The sequence below is a fragment of the Chiloscyllium plagiosum genome, chromosome 26 (assembly GCF_004010195.1).
Source record: "Chiloscyllium plagiosum isolate BGI_BamShark_2017 chromosome 26, ASM401019v2, whole genome shotgun sequence".
In the NCBI taxonomy this organism is placed as follows: Eukaryota; Metazoa; Chordata; class Chondrichthyes; order Orectolobiformes; family Hemiscylliidae; genus Chiloscyllium; species Chiloscyllium plagiosum.
This window is the reverse complement of record NC_057735.1, coordinates 21,852,464-21,866,981: the sequence shown is the minus strand read 5'-3', so window position 1 is coordinate 21,866,981 and position 14,518 is coordinate 21,852,464. Positions and strand designations below refer to the sequence as shown.

Genomic DNA, 14,518 nt, shown 5'->3' with positions numbered 1-14,518 from the left:
GACCAATAAAGGCAACTGTACCAAATGCCTTCTTCACTCCTCTGTCTATCTGCAACTCCACATTCGTCTCTTTATTCAGCAATACTCCCAAGGACCTTACAATTAAGTGTGTAAGTCCTGCCCTGATTTGCCTTACCAAAATGCAACACCTCACAATTATCTAAATTAAATTCCATCTGCCACTCCTCGGCCCATCGGTTCATTTGATCCAAGGCCCCATTGTATCGTGAGATAATCTTCTTCACTGTCCACGACACCATCTGTTGCCACTTGCAAACTTATTAAGCATACCTCCCATGTTCACATCCAAATCATTTATATGATTTGGGTGACAAAAAGCACTGGATCTAGCAGCGATCCTTGAGCCACACCGGTGGTCACAGGCCTCCAGTCTGAAAACCAACCCTCCACCATCACCCTCTGACTTCTATCTTCAAGCCAGTTTTGTATCCAATTGGCTAGCTCTCCCTGGATTCCAAGCGATAGGACTTTGCTAACCAGTCTACCATGTCAAACACCTTGAAGTCCAGCGTCCATTGCTCAACTTGGAAAATGTGAGTTAATAAACAGAAGTGAGCATCAGTTTATTAAAAACAATTTGTGTTTGACCAAATTCTCAGAGTACTTTGATGAATTAATAGAGACGTTTGATGAGGATACTGTGGTTGATGCTATGTATTTCATGTGTATAGTCTTAAGAACATTGGCTGAGAGACAGAAAACAAAATTAAAGGGTGTTTTCACATTGGTACAATGTTAAAAATCACAAAACAACAGGTTATAGTCTGACAGGTTTATTTGGAATCATTACTTCACATTGGTAGGAAGTGTTCAATGGTGTCCAATGAAGGGCGGTGTTGGAGCCATTGCTCTTTTTGATACAAATTGCTGTCCTGGGCTCAGGTATACAGGACCCAATTTCAAAGGTGATGGATTACCTAAAACCCAGAAATGTAGTAAACAATGAGGGGGATAGTAACAGACTTCGGGAGGACATGCAGACCTCATGAAATGGGCAAAGATATGACAGATGAAATTTAACACTGACAATGTGAAAAGATTGATTTCGGTGGGAAGAACGAGGCAAAGGAATATGAACGAAGTGCTATCCTTTCAAAAATTCTAAAAATTTAGATAGAAATAAATGTATACTGTAGCCTCAAATGCTTACTTCATTGTTTTAACATTGGCAATAGCCTATTTTAAATTTTAAACGGAGAGCTTCTCATGATAATTACACAGATTGGAAATATCTAAATTTATGCCTTAAAATTACACGGGTGACACACAAGCTAAAAATGTTAACACATTTTTAAAATCTTCTTGTGAATACTCAGCAGGCCGTAGTAAGTGTGATGGGAGAAAGGTTGTGTTAATACTTTTGGTCTAAGACCCTTTGTTCTGATGTTACCCTTAACTTTCTCCCTCTACAGATACTGCATTATATGCACGGATTTCCAACATATTCAGTTTTTATTTCAAGCTTCCAGCATATGAAGTATTATGCATGCAATTTTATGTTTATTATCCCACACAGCAGAATGTTGAGTTATATGTATGGACATGTGTTAAGCAAAATAATATACTTAAATATCGAGTTTCTCAATTTTCTTGCAGACATAGTTTGAGGGAATTAAAACAAGCTTCTTCTTGCAGCTTTCAGAGTTCACATAACTTAAACATGACAAGAAGTTGTTTGAAGCCATTATTGCAAATTGAAGTCGAAAATTAAAATGAAAGCCTGATATCAAATAAAATGACAACATATTCTTGGAAAGTGTCCATGGTAAGTGTCATTATTGCTGTACTGCTGTTCCACACAATCTAATGTACCGAATGAGAAATGGCAATCAACAAAAATGTTGCATTTCTCTTCACAATTAGCTGAACTAACAACTACCCAATACATTATATCTGCTATGTCTGTTTGGCAAATGGATCTTTGTCCAAGGTAAAACTACAGCAGGAAATTAAGGACTGAGATTATAAAAATAAAAACCATAAAGTACCCCAGCACTCTGATACTTCAAGATTTTATCAACTTAACCTGGAAGTTTTATGTTTAAAATATACAATGTTTCTCACAAAGCCATGATCAGGTTACAAAGGATAGATTCTCAAAGTTCCATTAGACATTTCTGGTCTATTAGCAATATCCCTGGAGCTATTGAAAGAAGAACTAAAAAGAACTTGCTGAAGAATTATATTTGGCCCTTGATTGAGAAATGCGTTAAATTTTTTTTGGTGTCAGTTTTGAAATACTGAGGGATCTTTTGCACATTCCAGAATCATCAAAGTAACAGCGTGACTTACTTTCATAAGTGCAATTCTGCCTAGCAGTGCAAAGTGGCCCTATCTCAAAGAACAAAGTTATCACAATCGATAAAACTTGGATGTTGCACTGAGTGATGAGAAGAAGTCATGCTATGAAAAAGGTTCATTCACATTTTAAATGCAAAATAAACCAGTTGAAAGTTTGGAATTGTTCTCACTTTACCCAGGTGCTCTTCAGTGCACATTCCTAATAATAAGAGAAATTATGTTGGAGCCTACACAGGATCAGAGGTACCCAATTCACAAGTATCTTACTGTTATAGGCCCATTAAATAGTATCTATAATCTATCAGAGACATAGATGTTCTTACAGGATTGACTGATGATATTTAAGCCAAGAGAATATTTATGGCAGACTCATCAGAAGTATAAAGGGAAGAGAAATGGTGAAGGAATACAAGCCTTCTGTGAAAAATCCACTTACTCTCATGTTAATTCTCTCTCTCTGTATAAACCCTGTTGCCTCTATTTGCAATCTTATTATTGCAGTTTTGCAATGGATCAAAGATCAAATGAAATCGGATTGAGATCAGCCACTTCATAGGAAGCTTAAAATTATCCCACCAACATTAGCTAAATGAGGAAACAATCCTTTAATAGTCTAATATACCATCAATATTTTATAGAATCATAGAATCTCTACAGTGTGGAAACAGGCCATTTGGCCCATCAAGCCTACACCGACCCTCTGAACAGTAACACACCCAGACCCATTCCCCTACTTAATTACTCTACATTACCCCTGACTAATGCATCTAACCTACACATCCCTGAACACCATCGACAATTTAGCATGGCCAACTTACCTAACCTACACATCTTTGGACTGTGGGAGGAAACCAGAGCATCCGGAGGAAACACACGCAGACGTGGGGAGAATGTGAAAGCTCCACACAGTCACCTGAGGCTGGAATCAAACACGGGTCCCTGGTGCTGTAAGGCAGTAGTGCTAACCACTGAGCCACCATGCCACAATATTAAGCAGACAAATTTGAACATTTACCCAAATGTCAACTTTTTCATTCATCACCCTCTTCTATGCAATACATAAAGTGAGTTTACAGAATGTTATTGGTCCACTTGCACTGAAGCTAATCCATTTGAGAATCCAAAAGGTCTTATGCTCAAATGCTGAACATTTACAGGCTAGGAAATTCCAAAACTGTAAACTGAGTTAGCTTGTCTGAGCTGAGGTGGTAACAGGAGTTCTGCAATAGACCTCAGAGGCTGGGGAAGAAATAATAATAAATTCCGCAGGATTTTATTCCTGATCCTAGCCCTCTGCTGGAAGCCATGGGTGTTAGTTTGGTTGCAAAATTGGTTTTGGTCGGAACACCATTCACATTGAAATAGCCCATCCATACTCACTTTCACCCAGATCTTTGCTCATGAGGCAGGTGTGCAAAGTTGGTAAGTCTTCCAGTTTGACACACCTACCGTGGGGAAAGCAGCTCCAAATGTCCCCATTTTCATCCCAGTGGTCAAGTGGATTCTGCAGTCGAACCAGCTGGCCCAGTAAACAAGTTGGAGGCAGCTTTAAGGTCTGGGAAGTGCTCGGGCAAGCTATTTAATAGGCACATAATTAGTGCTCTGGGCTAAGTCGCATGTGTGAAAAAAAAAAGAATTAGGCACCCTACTACTGTCATCCACCACCCACTCACTACGTCAACATGTGACCTTCGTGTCAAAGGGGCATCCTATGTTCCAGTGTATGTGTGGGTGGGGGTGGCTCCAATTGTTCATATCTGGAGGCAACCAGAAGCATAGATTGGAGCAAAGGATTGATCAATGAAGGCTGCCCTCAACTCCAATGCCAACCCCCTTTACCCAAGACACACGTCTCATTGCTGGATGCCACCAGCACCACCCATTGCCCCAGTCTGCCTGTTGAGACCTCTGATAATCAGCAGCTTCTAGCAACCTGGGTCATCAGTATCCAGACGTGTGAGAGATCGAGATACCTGCCCTTGCTCACCTGTCAGCCCTGAGGAGCTGATTTATGGACAATTAGGTGAGTTATCCTGGCAGTGAGGGTACATAATAGTCACCCTGCATTTCTGCTTTTTGTGCCAAGGTGAATAACCATATTTGTCCGCATTGTATCCCTGTGCCAATTTTGTGCCCGCTCACTTGGCATCTCTATATAATACTGAAGACTTTGTGCATTTTCTTCATAGCTCACATTTCCATTGAGGTTTGTCACAACTTCAAAACTGGACACATTACATTTAATCCCCATAACCAAAATCTAATATGGACTACACATAATGGAGGTCCCCAAACACTGATCTTTGCAGCAATCAACAGTCATAACTGAGCAACTGGAAAATGACCCATTTTGTCCTACTCTGTTTTCTGTCTGTTAACCTGTTCTCAGCAGACTCCCCCAAACCCTTGTGTTCTCAATTTAATAACAGGATACCAACGTCTTGTATGGGATCTCACAAAAACCTTCTGAAAATCTAAGTAGAGCATATCTACAAGCTTTCTCTTATCTATTCTGTGACTTACACCTTCAAACTCCCAAGGTTTATCAACTGTGATTTCTGTTCTATAAATTCATATTGCCTCTGCTCCACCTTACCATTATTATCGAAGCGTCCTGTTGTCACATTCTCTAGTATAGATCCTTATTACTGACATGAGGCTAATAGATCTGTAGTTCCTAGTTTTCGCATTCCCTTCTTTGTAATAAGTGTGGCTACATTTGCAACTTTTCAATCTGGAGGAAGTATTCCAGAGTTTACAGAATTCTACACCACCACCAGTGTGATACCAATAAGTTGTGAGAGTTAACAATAATGATGCTATAATGTTAGCTTTCTGGCTTCTGTCAAAAAATAAATATTACAATTGTATTACTGAGTTTTCTTCTTAACAGCAGGCTCTTTCTATTTCATTTCAAAAGTTAAAGATGGGGGATTTAAATAACTTCAAAACTTGACAGCTCCACCTTCACCTGCAACCCCAGAAGGTGTAAGACCTGCTCACTTCCTTCCTCACTCCTCAGTATCCAAGGGCCCAAACACACCTTCCAGATGATTCAGTGCCTTACCCATCCTTCATTCAATCTAGTCTATTGCACTCACTGCTCACAATGTGGCCTCCTCTACACTGGGGAAACATAAATCACACTAAATGACCCCTTCACAAAACACCTACATCTGTCTGCAAAAAAACTCTTGAGCTTCCCTTTGCCTTCCACTTCAACACAGCACTGTGTTCCACGTCCAACATCTGTCTCAGACTTGCTGCAGTGCTCCAGCAAAAGTGTAGTACAAGCTGGAAGAACAGCACCTCATTTTTCACTTGGAACTCTACAGCCTTCTGGACTCAATATGGAGTTCAACAATTTTAGGGCTTGAGCATCTTCCCCACACTCTCCTCCATCCCTCACACACCAGGCCTTGTTCACACATGGTCTGCTATTACACACACCCCATTGTTGGCCACTAATAGTTCCCATGAGCAGCTATTCATTCTCCTAGGTTGAACATTATCCACTCCTTTGTCTGGCCAACTCTCTTTGGGCTCTATTTCCATCTATCATTTACTCCTTATCTCTTCTCGCCACTCTAACTTCTGCATAAAAGCCAACTTTTTCCTAACTACGATCAATTCTGAAGAAGGGTCACTGCACACAAAATGTTAAACAAAAACAGAAATTGCTGGAAAAGCTCAGCAGGTCTGGCTGTTCTGAGGAAGCGTCAACACACCTGAAATGATAACTCTGATTTCTCTCCACAGATGCTACCAGATCTGCTGAGATTTTCCAGCAAAAATAGGGGCTGAAGATGAAGCAAGCCTTTTAGCTAGGGAAACCCTCTCATTATTGCATAAGGACTGGAGTTTCCATGACTTATCAAAAAAATTCATGTCTAATTTTCCACTAAAGAATGACCACTCAGGTGAGGTAGTGGATGACAACCAAAGCTTGTGGAATACAATCCAATAAGGAGTCCTTGGGATAGTATAAGAATGAGAGCAAAGAACAAAGAACAGTATAGCACAGGAACAGGTCCTTCAGCCCATCAAGACTATGCTGGACACATGATGCCTTTCTAAATTAAAAATCTTTTGTCTCTGCACAGTGCATTTGTCTCTATTCACTACCTTGTATTCATCTTCACCACCTCCTCTTGCAGCACATTCCAGGCACTTACCACCCTCTGTGTAAAAAACCTGGCTCTCACATCTCCTTTAAACTTACCCGTTTTTGTTTTAAACCCATGTCCTCTCGTTCTACCCTGGGAAAATGGTGGAATATTAATGGGATAAAGGGAAAAACATAAGCATGGGCCTATTTGGCTGATTTTTTGCAGTGGAATAAGACGCTTGGTAAATTAATTGGAAAAAAGCTTACAAATTTAAAATTATATATATATATATATAAACAGCCCATAATAATAAAACGTTAAGAAATAGAAAACACTAGACGTTTTGTAAAATTACATTCTCCCTACCCCCTGAGCCTGCTCTGACAGTGAGTAAGACAGTGAGTTAATATTCTACATGAACACCACTCAACTGATCACTGCCATTGCCTTTTATTCCTTTACAGCTTTAGTAATTTAAAAGTCAGTTGTTGACCTAAATAGATCATATGTTAACCTAGTGTGAGGGAAAAAGGAAGTTAAACTCGCTTTCTATTATCATATTTCTGATATTTGCTTTTAAAATGAGGATTAAAAAGAAAAACGTAGAATCAAACAGCATTTCTAATAACGCTAAACACAACTAATGGCTAACGAGCCAATGTTTTTTTAAAAAACCTTAAGTAAATAATTGATTTTAAACTGGTGAAAATCTTACTCAGTTTCAAACACAAAATACTGCAGATTCTGAAAATCCAGAATAAAAATTGAAAATGCAGATGATACCCAACAGGTCAGGCAGCACCTCATGTGACCATCTCAGAGAGTAACAGCATTAATGGATGCAGTTTTATGGAGGGAACAGCAGTCTCAGCTGTCAGGTAGAGAACAATTTTCCAGAAGTGCCGCCACATCAAACGTCAATCAAGCATTTGACAGTGCAACATTGGGCCTTCCTCAGTATGGAGGGCTCCAGTGGCAAAAGTCTCATTTAACTAGAGCTGCCAGACCTCCAGCAGCTTATTGTCAAACTAAGGACTCCTGATTGGCAGTAGGACAGGAAGCTTATTGAATGCGGAGGCAAGAAAGCAATGGGACTCCCCACCCACATCTTATTTACTCATCAAGAATGGTTAAACTGGTTAGGCCTTTATTCATTACAGTTTAAAAGGACAGAGGCTGATGCTGTTGACTCGAAGGCAGGCTTTTCAGACCAAATAGCCTACTCTTCCTCTCATGTTCTTACTCCCATCCCCAAGTACACCATGGGGGAGGGCACAACATTCCTCCAAATGTTTCATATCTGTGACATATCACTTTCACTATATTTCTTCTGGAAGTGTTGCACTAATATGTTGTTCTAGTATTGATGGATGTCAGGAAAATAGGCATGGGATGACTATAAGATAAATATTGAAGAAGATTCTTTATTAAAATATTATACTTAAAATTGTATACTACTGAATAAAGAGATATGTCACCGAAACTTTCACCATGCACTTAACAGGACAAATGTAAGAATGCCAGAATTCTAATGATCACTGCAATTTATACTATGGAAGTAAAAGGTGCTGACTGACTGACAAGTCAACTCTGATTGGCCAAGGCATTGCCATGGAGAAAACATCAGGGAGCCCTTTTAGTTCTGAACTATCAGGTAACTCAACATTGTATTGAAGAAGAATGAAGCGTGCAGCTAAAGACAACTGATTATGTAAGTGAATTTGTTGGATTATTGCAATATGGCAACACAACATCCACTATAGGAAGAATACAGCTACAAGACAAGCTACAAAAAATGTACTAAGGGTTCTTCAACACCACCTGCCAAACCTATCCAAAAGGACAGGAGAGGCAGGTGCTTGTGAGTTCCAACATCTGTACGTTTCCCTCCAAGTTAAATACCATTCTGATTTAGAAACATATCATCACTATTTCATCTACACTGTATCAAAATCCCAGAACTCCGTCCCTAACCTCACTGTGGAAGGGCTTTCATTATGCAGACTACAACATCATCACCTTACCAAAATTAAGCGGAAGTGGGTACTGCAAATGCTGGAGATTAGAGTCAAGATTAGAGTGGTGCTGGAAAAGCACAGCTGGTCAGGGAGCATCAGAGGAGCAGGAAAAATCAACTTTTCGGGCAAAAGCCCTTCATCAGAAAAACAATTAAGGTTTAGCAATAAATGGTCACACTACCACAGATGAACACATTCTGTACATTAATTGTTTTAAAAAAGCAGTTGTGAAAGACGAAGCAAACTGATTTCAAACGGGATTTTCTTCTCATATGCTCCTGTAATGAAACTGAGGAATGAAACAGCACCAGATTTTTTCGAACTCACCTGTGTAGTCTTCGTAGCACTCACAGGTGTATCCTCCTTCTCTGCTCCGACAAATCCCATTGTTTCCACACGGGTTTGAGTAACAGAGATCAATTTCTGTTTCACAGTAGTCTCCAGTAAATCCTGAAGGACACCTACACCTCAAGCCATTTATTGGATGGATGGGACGAAACAAGATTGTATCTGAAGTGATGAACGGGGCGGAACTATCGAACTTTAACACAGACACGCACTTCATGTAATTCTCACAAGGCTCACGGAGGCAAATATTGTCATCAAATGGGAGCACTCTTTGTTTGGAAATAGCTGTCAGCAGGGTACGGTTGAGATAAATCTGTTCCTGCAGGTCCTCCGATGAGAAAAACTGATTATGAGCTCCGTCAGGTAACAAGACAGACAGACTGACATTAAGAATAGTTGCCCTGACATCTGTATCATTCTGTATGTTGAATATCACAACGTTCTCTTTCAGAGCAGACAATACAGTGGCTACTCCCTCAACAAATAAAGATAGGAGTGGAGAGAGAAACTTCTCTTGGGACATGTTCTCCAGACGTAAGGTGATGCTGTTGCTTAACATTTCATCAGTGACAATCGTGACTTGCAGTGTACATTGGGCTGTAATGCTGTGAATGCCATCTGGAAGAAAAGGATAAAAAGCCGTATTATTTAGGGCATACAATCTAAAATTTTCTACACAATGTAGGGTTATAAATCAAGGTAAATAACATTATTGTATGAATCATGAACCAAACTGGACTATTTGAATGCTTTGGCCTCAAAGGCTGCAAGAGGCTAGGAATTATGTTGCAAGTAACTCAACTCCCGACTCTCCAAAGTCTGTCCACAAACTGCATAGCACAAGTCAGGAGTAATGATGAGGTACTTTCTACTTGTCTGGATGAGTACAACTCCAACAACACTCAAGAAGTCTGATACCATGCAGGACAAAGCAGCCAACGTAATTGGAATATGACTCAAAGTTTTCAGCATTCACTCCCTCCATCACCCACACACACAGTGGTCAACGAGGTATACCATTTAAAAGATGCATTACAGCAAAGTACCCAGGTTCGTTCAACCAAACCTTCCAAACTTTGAGGAACGAGGGAAGCAGGTGTAACATAACCTCACCACTTCCAAATTCCCCTCCAAGTCCTTCTCCATCCTGACGTGGAGCTATAATCGTATTATTGTACTTTACTGAGGTTGGTACAAAATCCTGCAATTTTCTTCCGAATAGTTCTATGGCTTTGTGTAGCAAACATGGACAGCACCAGTTTAGGAAAGCAGCACTTTCTCTCGGGCAATTAGAGATGGGCAATAAATGCTGACCTAGCCAGCGATGCCCATGAACAAATTCAAAAATACCAAACCTCTTAATATCAAACTCCCCTTAGCCCCTTTTTAAACAGTAGCGCAAATTAAATTAAAATAAAATTATTCAAACACACCTAAAGAGAGAACAGAAGAACTAAGTAGTGTGTCATAGAGTCATAGAGATGGAAACAGACCTCTTGGTCCAACTCATCCATGCCAACCAGAAATCCTAACCTAATCTAGTCCCATTTGCCAGCACTTGGTCCATATCTCTCTAAACACTTCCCCTTTTGTGGACTGATTAATAATTTCATATGTCTCAAGGTAATTTGTAGTCAATTAATTCCAGGCCTGTTTTCCTGAATCCTGGCCATTCATGACTATTTATTAAGTAACTGCTGTCATTCTATGAAATAACATTAATTCTGTGTTCACCTATGTACTTTATTTTTTACAGACCAATACCAATTAAGATTCATATTTGATCTGAAATCTATTCTTCTGTTACTTTTTGACATAGTTAAAAAAGTACCAACATATAGTGAATAGATCTCACCATTTGATTTTATGTCACGAAAAGCAAAGGTAAAGGAATTTCAGTGAATCTTTTAGCAATGACCTACCATAGATACAGACACAGCATGCAATTTACCTATGAATTAGCCAGTGTAAAAGGACACATAATTCACAAATTAATTGGCATGACAAAGTTACATCAACATGTTCTTTGAATGTTGAAGTAAAAATCTTTTAAAGTTTATCAAGTTTAACCTTCCACCTTAATCCCATGTGTATGTCCTAATCATTTATTTCATCCATCTCTAAAATTTAAAAACATAAGTGGAGGGAGTAAATGATTTTACAGGCAGTCCTGGGTTCCCTTCCGGAGTATGTTCACAAGTCAATTTGCATGCAAGTCTGAACACCATGCAGGACATTATAAAGCAGCTGTTCATAAGGACAGGAAATGTTCATATGTTGGATATTTAAAATTACACCCCTGAATGGGATCTCAAGTACAAATGTTCATAAGGGAGACATTCATAAATCAGAGCCCTCCTATATTGCCAGGTTTGCCAACCATGAGAATAGTTTAGTGTGTTAGGCTACTTAATCTTTTGGATTACATCACTGTTGCTGGACACCTGCAGAAGCCTTAATTTAATGCCAAATTCAAACTGACATCAGAAAATTTATACTTGATCGCTAGATCTTTATGGACAGCCTTCTTTGAGGTCATAGACTCCTTACATTATGGAAACAGACCAGTAAGCCAATAAAATTCACACCAACCCTCCAAACAGCATGCATCTCAGACACCCACCCTCCTACTCTATGCCTGTAACCTACCTGGTCTGCACATCCCTGGACATTATGAGCAACTTAACATGGCCAATCCACCTAACCTTCATATCTTTGGACTGTGGGAGGATACCAGAGCATCGGAGGAAACCCATGCAGACACAGGGAGAACGCATAAACACCACACAGACAGTCGCCCAAGGGTTGAATCGAACCTGGGTCCCTGGCGCTGTGAGGCCTGCCACTGAGCCACTGTGCCTTTCTGATGAACACCATCACTTTGCTGCTGACTACAAAACCTGGACACTATTCTATTTTAAGCAGCATTTTACTGTCATGAGATTGCCCATGTTAAAAATTTAACCTGATGAGATCTGTGAGAATTCACCAAAGTGTAGGTATTATGGCTAACCAAGACCACAAATGTGACTTCTGACCCAACAACATCAGGAAATAATCATTTTCAAACTAACACTGCAGCACAGTAGTTTATAACTAGATTTTTCTGTTGAATAATCTTCCAAATCAAACATTTGAAAATATACTACCATAAAATAAACATTATAATTCTGGGTAACAAATGCTATCATGAAAAATGCATTTCCAATGTTAATCTGGCACATTTGAGATATTCAATTCCATACACAAGGGATTATTAACGTTCCTTATCCTAAGATTGTTCCTTGTGAATTTCTGCTATGTATTCAAATACTTATTCTTTTCAGATTTTCATGGCAAAAGTCCGTTTTATAAGTCTTGCCAGACTTGGCAATTAAGTAGCATCAGATTGCATCTGAGCACATGAAAAATGAGGACACATTTCATCTTTTATTTGCTTGTAGGTTAAAAGTCACTTCAAGAGATTTTGAAAATCTTAACTAAAGAAAGCTTTTAAGAGAAGAAATAAATGAATCAGTTTCTGTACTAACACTGCTGAATTCCCATTTCAATATCATTAGCAACTCCCTGGAACTAAACTCTCTTATTACAATTGTCTTACCATTGAAGAGTTAACAAAGATTGTCACCAAGTTGTTGACCAATTCATCACAGATATGTCAAGAGCAGGAATCAGTCCTAGTAAGGGATTGTCACTGCTGGGATTCTTAATTTATTTTGCAAATAAAGTCATAGAGTCATACAGATACACACTTATCAGCCCAACTCATCCATGCCGATCAAATTCTCTCAGACAGCAGAATGAATGAATCATTAGCACTCCCAAAAAGGGTATTATCTGGAGAATACAGTACTTAAAAACTGAGAGTCCATTAGACTCAAGTAAAATCTAAGTCTGTAACAAAAAATGAAGACTTCAGTTAAAAAGAGTAAATAGTTTAACAACCACCTAAGTATTACAAATGATCTTGAAAAAGAATTTTTTATCAGGTTCTCCAAGAATACAACCACAACAAAACAAAACAAACTGACACTAAAGGACAACAACATTTCAAGTTCAAACACCTCCCAACTACAGCAACAAGGTAAATGGAATGAATAAAACTTGTTGAAGGACAAATGGAGAACTCCTCTGCTCTTCATAATGCCAGAGTCTTTCATGCTAATCTTAGGGGGAGACAGGGTTGCTATTTTGGTTGGGAAATATGAATAACTGGTTTCAGAACTGCTTATAAAAATTACAAGATTTTGATCCACTACATATAAAGAGTAATTAAACAATGCTTTTTCTTTAGATCTTACTGTCCTCTGAAATAGTATTACATTAAAGAATGCTGAATCAACAGGCACTGATGTTAGATAACTGCTGTTCAAAACTGAAACAGTGCAATCTCTATCGTTTGAAAATGTGAATCTTATCAACTTCATTTGTTCAATTTCTCAAGAACAAAAAGCAAAAATTAAAGTTTAATCTCTGGGACTATAATGTGCAGCACAACACATCACAATTACAAAGGATAAGAATAGCTAGCAATCAAACTGTGAGGAAGCGTGAACGGTTAAAGATGTGGCAGATGGAGTTTGGTCTGGGTAACAGCAGGGTCATCCTCTTCAATTTAAGCAGAATAAACTGGACTATTTCAACATGGTGAGCCATTAGACAAAGTGATAATACCGAAGTAATCTGGAGAGGCAAAGAAATTTCAGCGCAGATAGATAAAATAATGACTCACATAAATTAATGGAATGCTGGATTTATTTTAAGGGACCTGGATTAAACAATTAAAGAGTCATGTCTGAGTTGTTTCAAGTGCTGTGTTTCTATTTTCTATATGTATTTGCAGGTTCCTGAATACTGGAATTAGAGAAATGATTTCCTCTGATGGGAGAATCAAGGTAGAGTCAGCATAACTGAAAATTAGAGAGAAGCCATTGAGGAGTGAAATCTCAAAGCACTGCTTCAAACAAAGGATAGCATAAATCTGGAATACCCTCTACCAAATGTTAGGACAATTGGAACTTGCAGGTTTGAGGTAGACAAGAATTTGTTTCAGTAAAGATGCAGATTTAAGACAGGCAAAATAAGTTGAGTAACAGATTAGCCATGAACAGATGTACTTCATGGTTACCTATATATTGCTCAGTCATTTTGAGTATAGGAGTTGAGAAGTTATGTCAAGGTTTTACAGGACATTGGCGAGGTCTCTTCTGGAATACTGCGTCCGGTTCTGGTCACCCAGCTATAGGAAGGATATTACTCAGCTGGAGAGGGTTCAGGAGAGATGGACTACGATGTTGCCAGGTATGGAAGGTTTGAGTTATAAAGAAAAGCTGGATAGGTTGGGAGTTTTTTCACTGGAGTATAGGAGGTTGCAAGGCAATCTGATAGAAGTTTATAAAATAATGAGAGATATAGATAGACTTATTGGTAGTTGTCTTTTCCATAGAATGGTGGATTTCAAGACTAGGGGGCACATTATTAAGGTGAGAGGAGAGAGATTTTTAAAAAGACACAAGGGACATTTTTTTTACAAAGAGAGTGGTTTGTCTGTAGAATGAACTTCCTGAGGAAGTGGTGGATGTGGATGCAATTACAAGGTTTAAAAGACATTTAGATAATTACAAGAATAGGAAGGGTTTGTAGGGATATGGGCCAGGAGCAGGCAGGTGGGACTAGCTTAGAATTTGGAATTATGTTCGACATGGACTGGTTGGACCAAAG

At 39.0% G+C, this 14,518-nt stretch overlaps 1 protein-coding gene across 1 annotated transcript; it reads right to left on the bottom strand.

Annotated features, from left to right (window-relative positions):
* Window positions 1-793: 793 nt before the first annotated feature.
* On the bottom strand, window positions 794-13,944 carry LOC122562938 (cadherin EGF LAG seven-pass G-type receptor 1-like). The gene is made up of 3 exons (XM_043716239.1): window positions 13,926-13,944; window positions 8,777-9,415; window positions 794-938 (listed from the first exon to the last, which is right to left on the bottom strand). Exons 1-3 carry the CDS (start codon window positions 13,942-13,944, stop codon window positions 832-834), a joined length of 765 nt encoding a protein of 254 aa, XP_043572174.1. The 3' UTR covers window positions 794-831.
* Between the last annotated feature and the right edge of the window lie 574 nt (window positions 13,945-14,518).